Genomic DNA, 22,633 nt, shown 5'->3' on the forward strand with positions numbered 1-22,633 from the left:
AATGTCACTTTGAGCCATCAATATGTCTCACTGCAAAGTTAATGGTCACTGGTTGTCTGTCTTTGGACAGATCACCTGTTAATGATCACATTATGGATGAACTGAGACCATTTTACACCTCTTTGACTCTGAGTTTCAACAGAACTGCAGAAATAGGTCTATCACACAGAACTCAATATTACCCTTTGTGAAATATTAAAGGTGTTGTATGTGATAAGTGTTGTTAAAATAGCTCTAGTAATCATAATCATATTGTTTGTTCCCTAAAAGAGGTCTTCCCATGTCTCCATTTACAGGCATAGAACTCATATAGGATACATACAGAATATAAGTGAAACTGTAAGCGAAACTGGAAGACATTGAACTAAAACACAAGCTGATAAATCTTTGCAGGGTTCTCTCCTTTTAGGATGCAATTTGTAACCCACATGTACATTTATTTCTGTTTACCAAAGAGATTATGTGATGGGCAGACTCCTGGTTGGGGGATTTTAACATCTACTCAGACTTTTGTGAGGACCCCATTTTTTAAGTTGATTTGTTTAACATAATGTGTCAATATAGACTATATATCAAGCTTGTACATTTTAATTATATACTAAGAGAAACAAAACAGGAAGAAAAAAGAACCTTTCGTAACGTAATAGCATTTTGAATATCCATCATATAACTAAACATATAGGCAGTTTGTTTTAGTGTTGAGTAACACAAACAATAATTGTATTCTATATTTTTATGAAGCACAAACAAACGATTGATTCAACATTTTATTCAGTTTGTAGATTGGGTACAGTTCAACAAAAGTACAGGTCAATACAAAAAAACCTGAAAAATAAACAAAAGTTTACATCAGGGTCACCATTTTAAATTCATCCGAACATTTGATGACACGACATAAATCGTCTACATAAACTACAACTAATCTGGGGAATCTGTAACATGGCAGAAGACAGTAGCCTACATTTGGTCTAACTGGCTACACCTATACTGTTCTTTCCTAGTCATTTATCTGGAAACTATTGACTCAGTGAATGAGGAGTAGTACTACAAATAACAGTCCGTTCAATTTGTATGTTAAGTTTACTTGCAATTCATCTATACATGGAAACATTTGTTTAATCGCCATCCAATTAATCTATAGTATCAGCATACATGTAATGCGTTTAAACAGTTTAGCCTTAAACAATTGTTTAAACATTTTCAGTGGCTCAAATTAGTAAAATTCTAAACAAGAGTAAACAGTTTAAATCCAATGTGTACAACCTTGTGAAAGTCTAAATTATTTGAATTACTACAAAGCTTTTCCACAATTATTTGGGTTTCTCTGCAGTGTGAACTCTCTGGTGGGTTTTAAGGTTGGATATTGTAGAGAAGTGTTGCCCACACTGATCACATCCATAGGGTTTCTCTCCATTATGAATTCTCTGGTGTATTTTAAGACTGTCCATTCGAGAGAAGTCTTGTCCACACTGAACACATCCATAGAGTTTCTCTCCAGTGTGAATTTTCTGGTGGCTTTTAAGGCTGGACATTCTAGAGAAGTGTTGTTCACACTGATCACATCCATAGGGTTTCTCTCCAGTGTGAATTCTTTGGTGTTTTTTCAGGGTGGACTTGTCAGAGAAGTGTTGTCCACACTGATCACATCCATAGGGTTTCTCTCCAGTGTGAATTCTATGGTGTTTTTTTAGGGCGGACAACTGAGAGAAATGTTGTCCACACTGATCACATCCATATGGTTTCTCTCCAGTGTGAATTCTTTGGTGTATTTTCAGGCTGGACTTTTCAGAGAAGTGTTGCCCACACTGATCACATCCATAGGGTTTCTCTCCAGTGTGAATTCTCTGGTGTGTTTTAAGGTCGGTCAAATGAGAGAAGTGTTTCCCACAATGTTCACATCCATAGGGTTTCTCTCCAGTATGAATTCTCTGGTGGCTTTTAAGGTGTGCCATTTGAGAGAAATGCTGTCCACACTGATCACATCCATAGGGTTTCTCTCCAGTGTGAATTCTCTGGTGGCTTTTAAGGTGTGCCATTTGAGAGAAATGCTGTCCACACTGATCACATCCATAGGGTTTCTCTCCAGTGTGAATTCTCTGGTGAGTTTTAAGTCTAGACATTGTAGGGAAGCGTTTACCACACTGATCACAGCAGTGGCATTTTTGCTTAGTCAAGCTTCTTTGTTCATTCACCTCTGGTAGAACTTCGAAACCAGACTGATGATGCAACACTGAATTGGAAACAAAGACAAGGGAAATGTTGTTTAGAGGCATCCCTGGACTTAAAATAGTGTGAAGTTAATATACCAATTATCAATTTAGCATCCATTTTATAATTTGATTATACAATAGTTTTATATTTTAGAAAATACATAAACTCAATGCTAAAATAAATCAAAACAAACAAATTACTAGATAAAAAAATCCTTATTACATGCTGTATATCCATAGACACAGTAAGTAACTTACATAGGTGTTGGTGATCATTGGGTCCTCCCTGTTGAGCAGAACTGTTCATGGTGTCATTGGTAGAGTTCATCTTCAGCTGAAGCCTGGAGTCCACAGTCAGATGAGATCAGAAAGTATTGATATCCTGGAGGAGTTGTGGAGAACTGACAACTACACACTCTTCTTATACTAGAGAGTCTGGGGTGGAACCACTAACTGCTTGCTGTTGATTGGCCAAAGAGGAGGATCATTAGCCACCAATCACAACCTAAGAAACTGCTGCATGTGATCCACCCCTCTCTGACTCCTCCCCCAGGTCTTGCTCTATGCAACATTCTATAAATAAACTGCTAACTGTGAGATTACTTTGTAAGCTTCATATTTAATATATGAATCCATCTATATCCAATATAGAGTATCTCACTATCTGGATAATATATGTACAGTCTAAAAATATTGAATAAGTGGGAAAATAATGGAGTGTTACTGCAGCAGAGCCATTAAGAGGATTTCTTTACATTATTTCAGTAACATGGATGTGTGCTAAAGAAACAACAAGAAAAACATTTTTCCAAAACTTGTCAAAACACAAACTGCCACCCACCCCCTATAGTATTGCAAACAGTCTTCATAAATAGTACACAAGCCTTCACATCTTTTCTTTTACAAGTATACTACTGCACACCCTGTACCTTTATATTTTTATTTTTTTAAGTTGCAATGTAAGTTCAATTAGACTTTAGAAGACAGTGGTGGGGTTTCTGTACAGGACTGGTTAAGGCCTAACAGTAAATTAGTATATTGTCAAATCCTCAAAGTTTCATAGCAAATTGTGCTCTATTGTTCTCATTTAATCTATATTTACAGTGAAATCCCATTGTGTAATGTGTAGGCCATGTTTCCATAGTGTAAGGCATTATTAATTCATTTAAAGGCACTGGAGGAGGTGCGTCAGGCAGCAATGCCCAGCAGGAATACCATCACCTGTATCTGATATGTACATGATCAGGATAAGTCATCATCCGTATATTAATTATATCCTATATCCACCAATCTAGGCGTTAAAATAGACTCTGATCTAAAAATGGACAAACAGGTCAATGAAACAGTCAGAAAGAGCTTCTTCCAGCTGAGAAGGCTGGCAAAGATTAAATCTTGTCTTTCCCGCCCTGTGTTCGAAACTGTTATCCATGCCTTTATGACATCCCTCCTCGACTACTGTAATGCCCTGTATATTGGAGTCAACCAGGTCTCCATATCGCGCTTACAGTTAGTCCAAAATGCCGCCGCACGGTTGCTTACAGGTACACGTAAGCGTGACCATATTAGTCCTGTACTAGCCTCCCTCCATTGGCTTCCTGTGCGATACAGGATTGATTTCAAAGTTTTGCTTTTTGTTTTTAAATGTTTAAATGGTTTGGCACCCATTTATCTCTCTGAACTACTCAAACCGTATGTTCCCACAAGGACCCTCAGGTCCTCTGACCAGCTTCTCCTGGTGGTGCCTAAATCAAGGCTGAAGCTTAGAGGGAACCGGGCTTTTGCAGTCGCAGCTCCCAAGCTCTGGAATGAGCTGCCTCTGCACATAAGACAGGCCCCCACTCTTCAGGTGTTTAAATCACGCCTCAAGACATATTTTTATTCTTTGGCTTTTCCTAGCATATAGTATGAGCTTTTTGATGTTGAAAGTGACACTGTGTACTGTATGTTGTTTGTTTTAAAATGAAGTTGTGATTTTTATTATTTTATTGCAAAGCACTTTGGAACAACTTGTTGTTATTTAAATGTGCTATAGAAATAAAGATGGTATGGTATGGTATCCATCATTACATTGTTTTTAACAACAGAGACACAATAACAGCAACAACTGTATTTGTGTAAACCTGGACAACTTTAAGTCTTTAAGTCATTGTTCAGGTTGTGTTGCTCTGAGGGAATGAGGAGCACTGAATTAGTTTCAATAGGGTTGTGATGACTGCACTTTTATTCAATGTTTATTCAAATGCTAAATAATGAAGAAAACTCACATTCTTCCCACAGGTTAAAATGTAAACAGGCTAAATGATGATGGCTGATGCTTCATTCACTAGAACTGCAGAAATAGGTCTATCACACATAACTTGTTATTATTATCCTTTAAAGGTGTTGTAAGGCCTATGTTTTGTTAAAATGTGTTAATGGTCACTGGTTGTCTGTCATTGGACAGATCACCTGCTAATGATCACATTATGGATGAACTGAGACCATTTTACACCTCTTTGACTCTGATGAGTTTCAGCAGAGCTACAGAAATATGTCTACCACACAGAACTCAATATTACCCTTTGTGAAATATTAAAGGTGTTGTAAGGGATATGTGTTGTTAAAATAGCTCTAGTAATCATATAGATCATAATCATATTGTTTGTTCCGTAACAGAGGTCTTCCCATGTCTCCAGGCATAGAACTAATATAGGATACATACAGAATATAAGGGAAACTGGAAGACATTTAACTAAAACACAAGCTGATAAATCTTTGCAGGGTTCTCTCCTTTTAGGATGGAATTTGTAACCCACATGTACATTTATTTCTGTTTACCAAAGAGATTGTGTGATGGGCAGACTCCTGGTACTGAACAAAGACTGCATGTTTAAAGCAACCTGGTCGCAGGCCAACTCGTTGAAATAGAACGGACTGGTACACTGCCGTTCCGTTCATAGAATACTAGTAGGTACCGCAGTCCGTTCATATCATACTAAAAGTCCCACCAGTGAAACCTATGGATTCGTGTCCCGGATGATGTCACGTGACTTAAAAAAAAACCCACACCGCAAGTCCGTTCATAGCGTACTATTATGCCCACCATTGAAACCTATAGGTTAAAAAAATTAAAAAAAAATTGAAATGATCCAAGCTGATATCGCTTCTGTCGTGCATTTTTATGTATGTATGGTATTGTATTTTAATAAACATAATTGTTATTTATTTTTGTAATTCATTTTATAACATTTAAGGCTCCGCCTGTAATACATATTTGGGCATGGCTATGAAGCCATCGTTTACTTCCTCCACATTTGGCCCTTACTTCTACATAAACGTTCATCTTTAGGCTTATCCCAAGGCCATAATTGTTACAATATTTGACGGGCTCACGGAAGTACCCGTTCCTTCCGTATTGTTTAATAAAAAGCATTTTAATCGGATCGAACGCAACTTTCTAAAAGAACGTTCACTGTATCAGCATGCAGTACACCTACTAAACGATAGGGTCGTAGTTGAAAGAAATAGGAAGAAATGGCCATCGATCGGATTAAAATGCTTTTTAATTGAACAACACGGAAGATATGGTTAATTCTGCGGGCCCGCAAAGCATTTTAACATCCATGGGGTAAGCACTTAATTTTTTTGGATGCAGACGTAATCCACTCTTCCAGGTGCTATCGATATGAAATGAGCAACACGTAACTTTTCAACGAAATTAACAGACTTCCCTCCCAGACCACGATAATAATAATAATTATTATTAGTTGATCGACCGTACATAATTGTAACATCAGTGGGCATGGGTTAATAACCTTATATTTGAAATCCACACGGAATATGTAGATATGGATGTTTTTATTGTATTATTTAATTTATTTTAATTTTGGGCGAAAACCGGAACCCGGAAGCATTCGCTTGTTTGACTACAGGTAGGCTACAGTAGCCACAGGACAGGTACAGTTTGCAGAATTACAGTACATTTCAAGCACAACTCTACTCCTTCGTTGGCTGGGGAAAGGTAAGATTATATGTTTGTAACAAAGTCACGATATCAATGTATTTTTTGTGTCCGTCTTTTTTCTTTTTTTGCCTCACGTTAAATGATGGGGCCATGTGATCTAATACAGGTTAGAACCTTAGAGTATATAGATATTTAAGATATATATACACTATGGTTAGAACTAACTAACTAGCTTTAGCATACTAGCTGCTAGTGTGAGAGGGCTTCTGGACAACAACGCAAGTTAGCAATAGCAGCTGCAATTTGACGTTACTGTAAACCTTCTTTTAAATCCAAAGCTCCTTTGTTTACAATGTACAACATGCATTACACACTACAAGAAGACCAAATGCAACCACTCCAATTGAGTTCGTTGTATGAGTTATATTGTATTAATAAAATTGCATGCTATTCATAACAACTCTTTACATAGTGCTGCTTTAAGTATGTTTTGTTTTGTTTGTTTTGTTTTTCCCTTAAAAAGTGAGAATGCCGAACCGACGCACATGCCCTCATTGCAAAGCCAAAGTGGCATGTGGGCATAGATCCTGCCCAGTTCCAGAGGTAGGTCATACAGGATAGCCAATCCCCATTTTCATACATTAATATGACCAGAACATCCATTATACGTTCAAATGAACTTACATTTTGGCATTAAATACCCCAGTCTTTGTTGAGAAATACTGTGATGAGTTATTAAAAAAACCCACAAAAAAAAACATTTATTTATTACACCAAGCATTCACCAATGGTCATTATATTCTGTATTTTCTAAACATCTCTCAACTGATGGATAGGTACCTGTTGAAATATAATTGGACTCTTTTTTATAAATTGCATCATATTATTGCTAAAATTGGATATCGAGTGAGAGTGGCACGTGCACCCGACATTTATAAAATGTACTCATGAATGATCCAATCATCTTATAAAAATATAAGGTATATGCGAAATGAACTAAAGTTAAATGTGATGCTGAGCTACAAACACGTGTGTTTAATTTGGCCATGTTCTCTCTCTCGTCTCAGTCTGTTGTGTAGAGCGCGCTTGCTTTTGATACTGAGAGAGAGAAAGAGAGCGACCACCACAACACAGATACATACATATACAGCATGTAAGGATCTCTTTGGGAAACCTGACCATTGACATTTTCCTGTTTTCTACCACCCTACCTTTAATATGATTAAAACATGTGGTGCATTAACTCAACAGCATACCTATTTAGTGTATTTAAAATCTAGAAAAGTATCACAGATCATTTGGAACTGTATTCTTTCTCTTGTAGCGCTCTCATTCTGGCTCTTTCTCACTTGTACAGTGTGGCCAGCTTTTGGCACATAAAGAGAGGCACACCAAGGACGTTTTAGAGTTCCGGGCTCGGGCTGATGAATGGGCCAAAAAAAACATAGCCGATGGCAACCAGTCGAAGGTTGTTGACCGCTCGTACATACAGGTGATACAATTTTATTTTTCTTTCTTTCTGTCCATTTTCGTTAGCCTTTTCAAGTTCCAGTTGGCCCAATCTCTTCAAAGGGCCTTTTCACATATACAGTAGACCCAACAAATGGACCCAGAAGTGTTAACTTTTCAAAGCCGTTAAACGAATGTTTGTCTTGTTTAGGGACTTGGGTTTGTTGACTTAAATGTTGTTTTAGCTTAGTAGCACTGACCAGAGCTACATGATGACATGCTTCGGCAGAGTTACAATTTAGGCATTTAGCAAGAACAAAAAAACATGGGAATACATCACATATATAAAAAGCATTTATCATGAAACGTGCGTAAGCTAAGAACATAACAGTGGAATATCTATATAATGAAACTATACATATATACTATACTATACTATGCTATACATATGTACTATGACGTGCTATGACTACATACAATGCAATTATAGTGCTGTCTACATAACATGCAATAAGTCTGTATCAAATGCTTTGTAAGTCTACAAAGATGCTATCTAAGGGGGTAGGGTGCCATGATGGAGTCTGAAAAGGTGGGTTTTCAGACTACGGTGGAAGATTGGGAGTGATGCTACAGTTCTGACTGCAACGGGAAGTGCATTCCACAGTTTTGGAGCCAGAAGGGAGAAGAGTTTGGGACGTGTGGAGCGTTGTCCCGGCGTTTTTAGTGAGGGTACTTCCAGCTTCCCTGCGTTGGCTGACCTGAGTGCGCGGGAGGGTTTGTAGGGATCAATCATACTTGCAAGATATGGGGGAGCCATAACTTTGGTTGCTTTGAGTTTTGTGAGACATGTGAGAATTTTGGCTGATTGAAGACAAAGCGAGCTGCAGCATTTTGGATCAGTTGGAGAGGCTTAAGTGCACATGCCGGTAGGCCAGTAAGGAGGGAGTTACAATAGTCGAGTTTTGACAAGACTGTTGTCTGGATTAGGAGCTGGGCTGATTCCTGGGTGAGGAACGGTCTAATTTGTCGTATGTTATAGAGTGTGAACCTACAGGATCGAGTGACAGCTGTGATGTGAGTTTTGAAACGAGAGCTGACTGTCCAGGACAACACCAATGTTCCTGGCTGTTGGGACAGACGTTACCAGGGCGGAAATAGTTAGCTCCCGCATAGGGCAGGACTTAGCTGGGAAGAAGAGAAGCTCAGTCTTGTCTGGGTTCAGCTTGAGGTGGTTGGAGGACATCCACCGTGAGATGTCAGCCAGGCATGCAGTGATGTGCTCTCGTAGTTAGTTCGAGTTAGTTTGGTTTTTGTTATATTTGTTATTATTTGGCCATGTTCACCCTGATGTTGTGATGTCTTAATGTAGTTAAATGTCGCTACTGTTGTGGAGACCAGTGTGGTCCTCAACTAAATTAATTCCTGTGAGCTCTAATAAGGACCATGGCAAAAGGCATCTAACTATTTCCAGACACGTTCAAACTGATCTTATAAATGAGAGAAATTAAACAATGTAGCACCTGCACATCCTATGTTTTGTCTAAATGTTATCAGAGATTATTATTATGGGCTGCAAAGATTAAAACCGATCGTTTGATACTGCCTCACAATGCGAGGCGTTGTAATTTTGTAGGTCTCTTTCTTACATATATATTCTTTTTTAAGGTGGAGAAATTGAAGGCCCTTGGATATGTCCCTCTTCTCCTTATGGGGAAAAAGAAACGAGGGAAGAGTGCGGAATGGGGGGCGGAAATGTGTTTCCCATTCCACAAACTGCCTCAGGCGGCAAGGGACGTCCTGGAAGTGCTCTTGGTCACGTTTGAGGGTTTTTTGAAAGGTAGGTTAGACTAGCATTCATTATATCTATTCATTATATTGGTCCTATATTATGCCCAGATGGAGCAGATTTAAATGTTTTAACATACCATGTTTTTTTGTTTGTTCCCATTTTCCCCCCAAAAGCATGCAATTACAAGGCGGCTGCAGAGGGGGGGCACCAGGAAGCAGAGGAGGGGGGAGAGATGTCGGGAGAGAGAGAACAGGAGGAGGAAGAGCTGGAGGGGGAGAGGAGGGGGGAGAGAGAGGAGGGTCTAGAGATGGCGAGAGAGGAGGAAGACCTGGATAGAGAGAGAAGACAGGACAATGGGGGAGAGAAAGGAGAGGAGGGGGGAGAGATGGCGAGAGAGGAGGAAGACATGGATAGAGAGAAAGGAGAGGAGGGGGGAGAGATGTCGGGAGAGAGAGAACAGGAGGAGGAAGAGCTGGAGGGGGAGAGGAGGGGGGAGAGAGAGGAGGGTCTAGAGATGGTGAGAGAGGAGGAACACCTGGATAGAGAGAGAAGACAGGACAATGGGGGAGAGAAAGGAGAGGAGGGGGGAGAGATGGCGAGAGAGGAGGAAGACATGGATAGAGAGAGAGGAGAGGAGGAGGGAGAGAACATAGATGGGGAAGGAGAGAAGAAGAAGAAGACGGCGGTGGTACGGACTAAACGGTACGTGCCGATACTGGATAGAAGATGCTGAGCAATAGAGTTGACCGTCACTATGCAGAATAGGTGGTCAGTCTTTGGGTACAAGAACACTTGTTTTCCCAGGCATGCATCTAGGCAAGTCCATTACAGTTAAAATGTCCTGTTCCCATATGGAAATAGATAACCCCTCACTTGAGAGGCGCTAATATATTAAAGTCTAACTCATGTTGCTATGATTAGGTGATGTAATGCTTAACAAACATTACATTATCTTTATTGTTAAGGGCATTTAATGTGGGAAGGGGTCAGAGAACCTGGCCTGCAATGCAAAGACCAGAGGCCTTTATTTATGTTCTTTTCCTCCATACAGGCCTGCGGTGACGAAAACGGCCAAGAAAAGAGCTGGGAACAGGAAGGTGAAAAATGTAGATACTGGTATGAATAACTATTATTATTATTATTTGTATAATTAAAGCTGCACTACCTAATTCTCCTCTTTTACCCTGTATTTGCACCTGGTTTCCTGTGCACATGCTTCTATTTCTACCATTGAGTTAATATAGCCTGTCTGCTCAGGGGATAAATTGAATCTTGACATTCTAGTCAAAATTTGTGTCAGATCCTTTGTCGAGGTGAGACTCGACCTTTGACAATATTTGTCTGAATATAAGAGCAGGGAGACAAAATAGTATAAGTTATATTGTATTAACATACATCGCCATGTAGAGTCAAATAGGGCCTTCATGGCTTTAGTACTACTGGCTCTGCCCAGACAGGAACTTGTCCTGGACCACAAAAAGATAACTCCTGCCAGGTATAATTATGCACTACGTTATGTTAGTAAAAAATGTTGTGACAAATCATGACAATAAACATAATATTTTGGACCAAACAAATAATTACAAAGAAGAAAAACAACATAAGTGTTGTAACCTGCCGTCTGTTGTGATGATTTCTCACAACTCGAGTTGGCTTTGTACGAGGCTTAAAAGGTCTTTAAATAAATACTTTTTGAAAAGTCTATGAGGAAAATGAACGGGGAATCAATTCCTGGGCCCTGGTAGGGGGCGGGACTGCGACGCTCTAGAGGGTGTCTCTGGAGCTGACAATATGGTGCAGCATTTGATGAGAAATAGAATGTCAAAGAGTGTTGTAATGATTTGCAGGACAAGAGGGTATAATGATCTCTCCTCAGGCCATGTGTTATCTGTGTGTAGCAAAGCTAGGTATCTGGGACATGTTAACAGATCTACTGACCAAAGGCTCACTCTCACTCGCAGGGACATATGTCTTGTGACATGGCCATACCAGGCCTGTTTATAACGTTTTACTGTTGAGAGTAGAGGCTCCTGTTCTCCAGCATGTGTTGACTAGTAATCGTTTGTCCGGTGTTCTTTATGTGAAATATGAAGCATCCTTCTGAAGCACTTGCTTTCAAAGGGCTGTATCCTGTGCTCTCTGTCCGCTGTGAGTGTCCAGCTCTCACAACCATAGAGTATGGTGAAGAGCACCTGTTACTTGTAAGCGACCCCGTTTTTCCTACCGAGTTTCGCACCAGTGAGGGGCGGGGGGGAAGGTGACGGCCCTAGTTACAGTTAGATGAGTCGTGAAAACTCCTGCATTTGATCATCCATTTATTCCATTAAATTAGACCATAGACCATTTTTATGATCTGGCAAGTCTTGTCATGGCTGATGTTGCTATGCTGATTCTTGTTTTTATTTCCTTTGTGGAGCTGCCATCCTCACTCACAAAGAACCTGAAGTCCTATACTTCATCCAGTCTTTACCCGTTCATTGTGATGTTGGTTGGTGATCTGTAAAGGCAGTGCTGTATAATATTTTCTCAAGATGCTGAGGAGGAATTTCTTCTCATGTTCAATTGAGCACGCTTGTTGGTTAAGTTCAGGAAGGCAAGTGAGTTGTTTTGCAATGTGTGAGTAGTAAGAAGTAAGTCAGAATTCTATTATGCTGCTGTCTAATGGTGTTATCAGATATCGGTCTACTTTTTGGAAACGTTGGTACCGTTGTGTCTTGTAATTTTTATTCCTAGAGCTGGCCTACTTGGAATGATGCAAGTTGGAAATGCATGTCCACCCAGTTATTATGTCTGTGTCCCTGTTATGCCCATATATTGAGTTCTTTGTCAGGCATGCCCAAATATGGAGTCTATGCAGATGTCAGAATATCATTGTGAAGTCGGAACAGGCCAGCTCCATATATGGAGATATAGGTGAGATTAGGTGTGATCAATTGGCTAATTTGGGCCCTGTCCAGAGCCTGGTCAGAGTTATTTTGTGACGGTTCTGGATAACCGTGGGTCTGACCGACTCAAGGCCGGGCACTGCACTCCCTGTGGTGTATAGTGGAACGTGTGTTTAATTTGAAGTCGGTGTGGCGAGCGGTTTTCAAGTTGCGTGGAACAGATGCACACACGTACATACACACAGACTTTGCAATTATACACAGTGCAATTATAGATGTTTTTATTTTATTTTATGGTATAGCGATGTTCTTTCTCTAGGTATAGTGGGTTTTTTATGTTTGTCTAATGAACGCTGTCTACATAAATATGTTTTATTGATTGATTTTCTTTTTTTTTTTAAGGAAAAAACAGTGCTGCAATCTCTCTCTCTCTCTCTCTCTCTCTCACAGATTGCACGCATTGGTCCTCCGAGATCCCCTGGCCCATTAAGTCTGTTGCCGAAAAGACTCGTGAGAGAAAAGTTAGTATCTGCTCTACTATTTTCAATCTTGCCTTCTGCCTGAAATGCAGCAGTATTTGGAACATGTATAATTACTTAAATTTTTCTCCTATATACGGTACAGCTTTAATGTTTGTCTTTCAACGATGCTTGTTTAATAAAGAGAAATGTAATGTTTGTTTTGAGGACTAAAACAAACATTAGCACCCGTTGCTTAAACAAACATTATGTTGTAATTGATGTTGTAAGATGATAAGAGCGCCCCTCACTTCACACAGGTGTGAATTTTATTTTATTACCTCTGATGTGTACCAGGCCTGTTTACAACGTTTTACTGTTGAGAGTAGAGGCTCCTGTTCTCCAGCATGAGTGTTGACTAGTAATCGTATTATCTCTGATGTGTTGTGAATATTTTAGAAGCTGGGAGTCATTATTCAATCAAAAATAAAATTGTGATTATTTTTCCTGTTTTCCCTCTTCCAAAGGGCACAAAGCAGTCCTTGGTTCAATGGGCTCCATGCCCCACATGGTAACTTTAACCCTTTAACTTTGTTTCTCTAACTTGTTAGTTACTTGTCTTGCAGAGTAAAGTGATTGATGCTCTTGAAACATAAGAAATATGTAAATGCTTAACATGATTTCAAAGTCAAGAAATATATTATTATTTATAAGGGAATGCTGTTTATTTGTATAACACATTTCAACAAGGCAATTCAGTCTATACACAGTTCAACAAGCAAAGGAAACAAAAGAAAAGAAAGTTACAGAGCTGAAGAGAGAAAATTATGTCAATCAAAGAGGCAAACAAATGTCTTTAGTTGTGTTTTAAAATAAGGAAAGGCAGCAGACCTGCAGTTTTCTGTGAGTTTGTTCCAGATATGTGGTGCATAAAAACAAAATGCTTCCCCAAATTAATTTTTGATTTTATGGTCAGAAAGCAGACCTTTCCCAGTCAGGTAAACCAAGTAAATTAATTCAGTGTCTGTTTATCACAGGGATGTGGGGCATCAATTGACTCTTCCACTTTTTGCGTCTAACCATTCAGGGCTTTATATACCAACAGTATTACTTTGAAATACATTCTTTGACACAGGGAGCCAGTGGAAGGATTTAATATACTCCAGTTTCTTGGTATTATTCACAACTATCATCTGTTTTGTGTTTTTCAGCCAGAAAGAGTTTGGAGACACGTGGGAGCCAACCGAGGGAATCCTCAGCCAGCTGAAGGCCACTGAGACGGCCACTGAGAACACCAATTGAATGGGGGGTTTTTTGTTCTTGAATTTGCACAATTTGCTATTTATTTTGTTTGTTTGTTTATTTTTCTTATTTGCACTATTTTCATAACTTTTTGTTTTCATAAGTATTTGTTTATACATTTATTTATTTTTTCTTGAATTTGCACAATTTGCTATTTATTTTGTTAGTTTTTCTTATTTTCATAACTTTTGTAATAAAGTATTTGTTTATAAATCACAGCCTCATCATTTGCTCAGTAGGACTAGGTGTTGGCAAGGGGCCCGCCATGCATACAATTAAATAAATGGGACACAGTATTTCAAAAGTCTTTACAGTTCTACTGCTCATATTGTTAGATTTTCAAGTTCAACCTGTGAATGTGTGAAGACCTTGCTATTGTTCCTGCAGTCATGGAGCTTAGACTGTACACTTGGTTAACATGACGGTTGTCATCAACCTGGTTTTGCCTCCATAATCATTCTACTATTGTCTATATTCTAGCTATTGTCTGTGTACTGTACAGTGTGGTGCAAACTTTCTAAAGTAGTTGGAAACAAAAATAACTGCAATGAACATACATTTTCTTCATAATCATAACTATGTATGCCAGCACAGAATGTACATCCCCATCAAGAGTATACCTAGTTGAATTGGACAATTAAGTCACATCCAGTGCAGGTGTGATTACTGGAAACTGGAAGGTAACCCGGTTTGATCCAGGCTCCCCGAGAGTTAGTGTTGAAGTGACCTTGAGCAAGACTAATCCATAATAATGTAATAGTGTAATAGTAGGGTAATAGTGTAATAGTGTAATAAGTGTAATAGTAGTGTAATAGTGTAATAAGTGCAATAGTGTAATAGTAGTGTAATAGTGTAAGGACATATTGATGACCTGGATGAACTCTTTTGGTATACCAGTTTCACTCCCATTCCAGCGCATATTTGATTGTATATATACATCAGAGAAGTACAGGAAAGGACAACAGAAATGGGTAAATGCAGTAGGCCTACTGTACAACTGGACAGGTTTGGTACTGATTATGGTTATTAAAAGCAGGAATATTCTCCATTACTGAAATTAGGACAGACTGTTAATATTCTTGTAATAGGCTGCCCATTTGATATTTCTATATTGACACTTCTTTGACATTGATATATCAGGGTAACACATGCTATGCATCCCATCTAAAAAGCTTTATGAATATACTTAAAATGCATTTATAACTATGGTATATGTATAGTGACTCATAGGAATAGACTATGTGACAACCAGGTATAGTCTGGTGACCACCAAAGAGACGGGTGACAGCTGGAATGTAGACGGCACCCGGGTGAGCAGTATGGGTTAGTGCCCCAGTCTGTGTCGTCCGTGAGGAGGAAGCCCAACAAACCCTCGGTGAGGCCTCAGCACCACCTAATCGCTCGGGTGGAGTCTGCATCAAAGTCGTTTGATTTGTCACACACGTTACCGCAGTGAAATTTGTTCTCCACATTTGACCCATCTCTTGGAACGGTGAGGAGCAGTGAGCTGCAGCCGTGCCGCACTCAGGAATCATTTGAATAGTAGATTTGATCCCCCAATCCAACCCTTTGATGCTGAGTGCCAAGCAGGGAGGCATTGGATCCCATCTTTACAGTCTTTGGTATGACCCGGCCGGGGATCGAACCCCGACCTCCCAGTTTCAGGGCGGACACTCTAACCATTGCCCACCACTCCTGAATGAAGTGTCTGATGCTGGGACTCTGGTGAAACGCACAGGTCCTGGGCCTGAGAGCAGGAGTGGACCTGGTGAGACGTAGGAGGAGGAGTCAACCCACAAAGCCTAATCCTTCCAGCCAGAAGTGTACCTCCCAGCCCTGGCAGAGTAGTTCAGGAGTAGTTCCAACGGATTGTGTGGCCCAGGGTTTTCCCTAATGGGACTGATTGAGGGTAGCTACTGGGACGTAAGTTGGGACTTGATCACCCCAGCTGGGTCGCCTGAGTGAGGGGTATGATGTTCGAGAGATGACCTTGGGATACATCACTGAGGATACGTCCCAGGTGCATCCATGCAATGTTTTACTAATAACCAATAACTATACTCATAATGCTTCATGAGTAGGTATTTATTACACATTCTTTATTACTTGCCTATGACTTATATACTTGACCTTAAGTAGAGCATCTACTCTGTAACGATGGAAGTTGGAGATCCATGCCCCACCTGGCTATGCAATACCCGGTACCAGTGTCAGAGTACCCGTACACCCACTGTGTCCCTTTTATGCCCAGATATGAAGATTTCTGTATCTGTCTCTCTCTGTCCCTTCATTCTATGGAGTTGTGTCAAGGCATGCCCAAATATGAACTGAAGTGATGTCAACAGTCAGAACAGGCCAGCTCCATAAATGGAGATATAGGGGTGCAGGTACATAGCCCGGGCAGAGGCTTTTGGGCTGGTTCTGGACAATCATGCATCTCTGTCTCTCTCTATCTCTCTGTCTCTCTCACTCAAGGCCAAGCACTGCACTCCCTGTGGTGGTGTGGAACGTGTGTCGAATTTGAAGTCGGTGTGGATGGTTGGAGTTATGTGAATTCCAGACATAAACACGTACAGAGACAAGGCACATTTATAGATAGATTATAATTGGGTAATTGGACTCATTGTTGTCACTGCTCTAATGCATTGATGTGATAAGTCACTACAAGGCTCATTGAGGTGCCAACCCAGTTCCAGCAAGCTGCCCCGCGTCCGAAACGGTTGAGAAATGACAGTTACCGTGTGGCAGTCCCTCTACTGTACTGTCACTGTACTGGTACACCCGAAATCATCATATATATACAGTTAATATGTGCGTGTGTGTTAGGTTGCACACAGGTGGTGAAAAACAACCATGATGTTGTTGTGCTCATACCCAGCCAGACACCCATATCTCCGTAAGGGAGTGGTTGCACCATTAAAAAATGAACCCTTATGATTTATAACTACAATGCCTGTATAGTCTCCAGCAACATGTGATCTTCTACGTCATTAACTGCTTTATAAGTGTAATTAGTGTTATAAACAGATTATGCCTAGTTCATATACAATTATAGACTGATAGACATCTTATAATGTCTAGAGCACTTTCAGCATCCACCGAAAACCACCTAAGTGTGTCATAATGTTGACAGCCAATAAGCCTGGCAGATGTGTCACAGGAAAAAGGCAAACATACGACAAACATGGTATGAGAATCATAATTTTACTCATGTTTTAAACAATAGGATAGCAGGAACAAAATAGCAGGAACAAAAAACATGGCAAAACAAAACAAAATCCTATGTATACATGTATGTAATCTGGCACCACTGCTGTATCAGGCACAAGTAGTCATTACATAATTTGCTGGGGCGGTGCATACGCATCAAAATATGCTGGGACGGTGCATACGCATCAAAAGTGGTGCAAAGTAACCACAGTATACAGCTAATCAACTTACAAATTACATTATACATATACACAGATGCATTTAGTATTAATATCACTATAGCCCAAGATTAAGTAAATTGAAAGCAATTGACAATTTAAAATAAATAATTATACTGTATACGTGGTAACATATTTTATATACCTTTTTTTTCCATCAGATAGATGATTTATATTTCTTTGAGAAACTACGTAACGAAAAGGCCTTGTGCACTCCTACAAGGACAGGTGCGTCGGAGCCAACTGCAATTCATGAGAAGAAAAGGGTTCACTTATAGAGTAGTAGTTAACTACTACTCTATAAGTGAAAGACAGTGTGCGGGACCCTTTTCTTCTCTTTGAGAAACTAAAGAGGGATCCAGAATAATTATAAATCGTTAAAACTGTATTTCTTTTATAGATAGAAACTTGTACCATACTTCATAATACTACTTTTTTACATACATAAAGTAGGTATGTAGCAAATAGCTTAACCTAATAATTCAACATTTCAAACGTTCCTTCACATAGCAGTCACGTATACCCATGTCAGAGTACCCGTTCCACTCTGTGTCCCTTTTATGCCCAGATATGAAGATTTCTGTATCTGTCTCTCTCTGTCCCTTCATTCTATGGATTTTTGTGTCAAGGCATGCCCAAATATGAACTGAAGTGATGTCAACAGTCAGAACGGGCCAGCTCCATATATGGAGATATAGGGGTGCAGGTACAGGCCCGGGCAGAGGCTTTTGGGCTGGTTCTGGACAATCGTGCATCTCTGTCTCTCTCTGTCTCTCTCGCTGTCTCTCTCGCTGTCCTTTCCTTTAATCCACCCGACACTGATCGACATATACGTCACCATCGAAAGCCGTCACTCATGCTTATGAGTAATGACTACTTGTCCTTGATATAGCAGTGGTGTCATAAGTTGGTAGAGATTCTCCATTGTCTAATCGTCATCGTCCTCATCCTCATCTGAGCTGTGTTCTTGCCAGTGTGTTTCATCCTCCATCGCCACCTCCTGTTCCAACAACATTGGACTTGGTCCAAGAATGGCCTTGTATGCTCTCGCTGCAGTCTGCTGTTGTAGTTTATGGTCCTCAAACCTTCGCTTCAGCAGACAGATGAGGCCCTGGGAACCCTCCTCTGTCAATCCATTTGGAAAATCTAGAATGTATATGAAGTGTGGAATAAAGTTCACACTAAACTTTGTCGATAACACTATATTAAGGTCGCCTTTATAATGCATTATAAGCTCATTTATAATGCATATTATTGATGCTTATGCTTATACGACATTATTCCATTTAATACACATTGGTTGTTATGCATTGACAGACATTACAGCACTTCTCTATGTGTCTTTATAATCACCTAAGTTATAATGTGCTTTATACTTCCACTGAGCATAATAATGCATTATGACCAGCACTTATGTTATAAACGTGGTTATATGTTGTTATACATGATTATAAGTGTTATAATGCCTTATAAGCACATTATAACGCATTATAAAGACGACGTTAATATAAAGTGTTCTTTTCTGACAGTAGAGATCTCAAATACATAGCAACAAATAAAACATAGATTAGTTACAAAATACTAACATGATAGCAGTCACCTGACATTTTTCACTTACCTCTTGTCTGTGTGCTCATTGAAATGGTGTCCATCTGTGTCTGGACCTTTGACTGAGAGTCCTTGAGGAAAGCAAGGTGCTGCATCATCTCCTTTGTAATGATGTGCTTTTCCTCTACCAGCCGCGAAAGAAGCATGCGTTGGTCAAAGAGCTGCTTCTTGGTCAGGATATCAACACCATCTGTGAAGGAATGACAACATGATTAGTCGTGGGTTTTTTTAGAGGTGAAATGGAGCAAGAGACATTGGCATCCAAAAGCATACAGCTGTGAGTGCATGTGAGTCAGTGTTGTTATGGTAAATGGTGCATTTATATTTACATAGATGTGCATTACATTCACACACATTCATACACCAATGGCAGAGGAAACCATGCAAGGCACCAACCAGCACATCAGGAGCAATGAGGCTTGGCGTGTAGACAGACAGACAGACACACACACACACACACACACACACCTTAATGTATTAGTTTAGATACCTGCGTTCTGTTCCTGCCAAGGCCATATCATGCTCTGGGAAGCTTTGTTGGACAGCTTCTGCACAACAGAGCTTATGTCCACAGGGCTTGCGTCAGCGTGTTGGTTGTATCTCTCGAGCTCTTCCAACAACCTTTTCTTCTCCTGGCCAATTTTCTGGCTGATCTTCTGGCGCCTTTTATTGCGATCTATAAAAGAGTAGTATTACAAAAAAAAGCTGTGATGGGGCTCTGTCAAAGGAATGAATGAATTAACGTTTAATGTATTTATTTATTATTTAAATTTTACGGGGCAATGTGTAGGTTTCAAATCGTTTTAAATTATCTAAATTAAATTAAATTATCAAACAAGATATGCTTCATAACATTGCCCTCAACCATAATGCAAACCTAGGGGGGATGCCCCCCTCAAACAGCTGGCCCAGGGACTCTGCCAGTCGGATAACCATATAGAAAACAAAAAGAAAGCTACCTGACATACTGGAAAGAGACACCCAAACCCAAAGCAAATGTAGTTCTATCTAGCAATAAAACCAAACGAGAACCAAAACCAGCCTTAACTAGGTACAGACTCAGCGAACAGAGTATTGCAATACAGAAAGGCCACCAGAGACAGCCCCCGCTTTCAAGCCAAGGAAATGTAGGAAACAGCTACACATTTGATTCTAATCACCTACCAAAACATCAGAGCACATACTTCAGATTACACTCACCCAACATGAGTTTGAAAAAATGACCAATAACAAAAAAACTCCCAAACCTACTAGGAGATATACAACACCATCCAAACAAAGCAAGATTTGTGAACTGTTGCGATAAAAGGCGGCTTGCGAATGGAATACAACCACCCCAAGGACAACAAACCATTGATTGACCTACTGCAATTATAAACAGAGCTGCTACCTTTAAACCAATATTAAATATATTTTTTGTATACTATGCTACCATTTCTTCCAAAGCAACTGCAAAGGAGTGATGCTATTTATTTCAAAAAGCTTTATATACCCTGTATATAACGACACAATGTGACATAGCTCTGTTTACACAACACGTGTTGTCATTTTCAGCTGACAAAGAAATTCTTCAGTAGACAGTCTGTTACGAGCCACTGTCTTAACAAACACAATCATGCAAGTATGCAGCTGAAACATTTAAGCTTAAACTATAGGTACTATACATACCATTATCCCTGTAAATGTAGTGCTTCTTTTGGCAGATGCTCACAAAAAGTGCTTCAATGGAGAGCTGCAAAGCATGGACATTCACAGCACTGGCCGCTGCACTTCCTAAGAAAGAATAAATAATCACACACATTGTTTTAGTTTTTTCCTGTTTACCGACAGACTTATTACTTAGTTTTCTTTGTTTGTCATCTATATTATTTGTATTTGGTAAGGGTAGGCAAATTAAGCTAATTAGCTTCAGCCTACACCTTTTTTGGTCATAGCAATGTATCTTTATTTATATACCGTTATGAGACCAAAATGAAACATTGAAAGTGAAGTGAAAAAGTGATTTACTTACAGTACCCATCCCTGCACCATAACATATAGGCTACAGCTACAGTATATGCATTACAGCCAAAGAGTCTGACAGTGTTTGTGTAAAAGATTCTTCCTTACCGGTCTTGGCCCACTGCTTGACATCAAGAACCCACTGTTGTAGCATGTCATCGCTACAATGGAACTGCTCCTGCAACTTTGTCAAGTTCTCAGCTACCTCCAAAGTCTTCTCTAGTGTCTGCAAAATTGCAATACAGAAACATGTCATAGTATTTGAAGTTTCACATGTAGCTGCTTAAAATAGTTATCCCCTTTTCATCAACATACCTTTTTGTATCTCGAAGACAAAGCAATGTGTAGGCCATTCTCTTTGCGGAGATTCCAACCCATTGCATGCACAGTAAGCATGTCAGTTCTTACTGTAAAGAACACAAATGCTAATAAGAATGTGTTGAAAATGTTTTATGTGTAACTTTGCAGGGTAGCATGGGGTTAAATAAGCTTACAGACCTGACTTTGTCATGTATTTAGTGGTCAGAGCACATCGGGAGAGATAACTGTTGACTTGCTCTACTTCTTCTCCCAACGTTGTTCCGATACCTTCCTGGTTCCTTGCATTCCACTGGATCTACAGGAAGTATGGAATTGTTTAACAGTGTGGAAGCTAGCATGATCACAATTGATGCATATCCTGAGGTCACTTGGTTTGTGTGGCTAATCATTTATTTTGAGAATTTAAATGAATAATTTAATTTAAGTCATAAACAAAAATGTAAGAAGCATCACCTCGCACTTGGTATTGTGTGCTTTCGCATGCATCACTGACAAGCAATGTTTCTGTTGCTGAAGGGGTTGAAGATGACTCAGGTTCTCAGACACCTTCTCCAAGTATGGCACATATCGGCAGGTCACATCCATGGCCAAATATGTAGCACTCTGGAACTCTTTTTGGAGAAACATTGGATATGCAAAGATTTCCCCTCTATACATATTGAGACCTTTTTGGGGGGGAAATTAATATTAGAGAGCATAGTACAATGAAGGGCCTGTAATCATCTACATTTTTTAAATTTGAACTCATCAGGATTATATATACTAATACCAACCTTTGAGAAGGAAGCCATGCCTACAAACAGCAATTTCAACACCTTCTTCATCCAACTTGTTGGCCTGTTTGGATGACTCTCGAGCAGCTCTCCAATGTGAATCTCCACACATGGCTTTCCCTGCAGTCTGCAAAGTACATATTTCGAAGATATTAGGAGTTGATTAAAGACAATAGATAGCAGGGCTATCTACAAAATTAGTACAGTAATTACTCTTTATTGGCTGTTAAAAACTTACACTTTTTACAACTCCTCTGACCTCCTCAACAAAAGTGGACACGTCGGAGTCTTTTGCTAAGAAAAGTCCATCAAAGAAACCAGGATCTTGACTCCTAAAACAATAGAGTGAGTCAGTCAGTGACACACACACACACACACACACACACACACACACACACACACACACACACACACACACACACACACCAATAGGAAGGTCAAAACTCACTGATTTGCTTTCTGGAAC

The 22,633-nt window shown here is 39.7% G+C and overlaps 1 protein-coding gene across 1 annotated transcript; it reads right to left on the reverse strand.

Moving 5' to 3' along the window:
• Positions 1-18,352: 18,352 nt before the first annotated feature.
• Positions 18,353-22,279, reverse strand: LOC310879635 (uncharacterized protein; the record flags this gene model as incomplete). The annotated part of the gene is made up of 9 exons (XM_083794405.1): positions 18,353-18,610; positions 19,083-19,262; positions 19,563-19,748; positions 20,741-20,845; positions 21,182-21,299; positions 21,389-21,480; positions 21,572-21,689; positions 21,848-22,005; positions 22,168-22,279. The coding sequence occupies 9 exons, from the start codon at positions 22,277-22,279 to the stop codon at positions 18,393-18,395; spliced, it is 1,287 nt and encodes a 428-aa protein (XP_083650531.1). The 3' UTR covers positions 18,353-18,392.
• Positions 22,280-22,633: the final 354 nt, after the last annotated feature.

This window comes from Protomyctophum parallelum (assembly GCF_964188405.1).
Source record: "Protomyctophum parallelum genome assembly, chromosome: 21".
Taxonomy (NCBI): domain Eukaryota; kingdom Metazoa; phylum Chordata; class Actinopteri; order Myctophiformes; family Myctophidae; genus Protomyctophum; species Protomyctophum parallelum.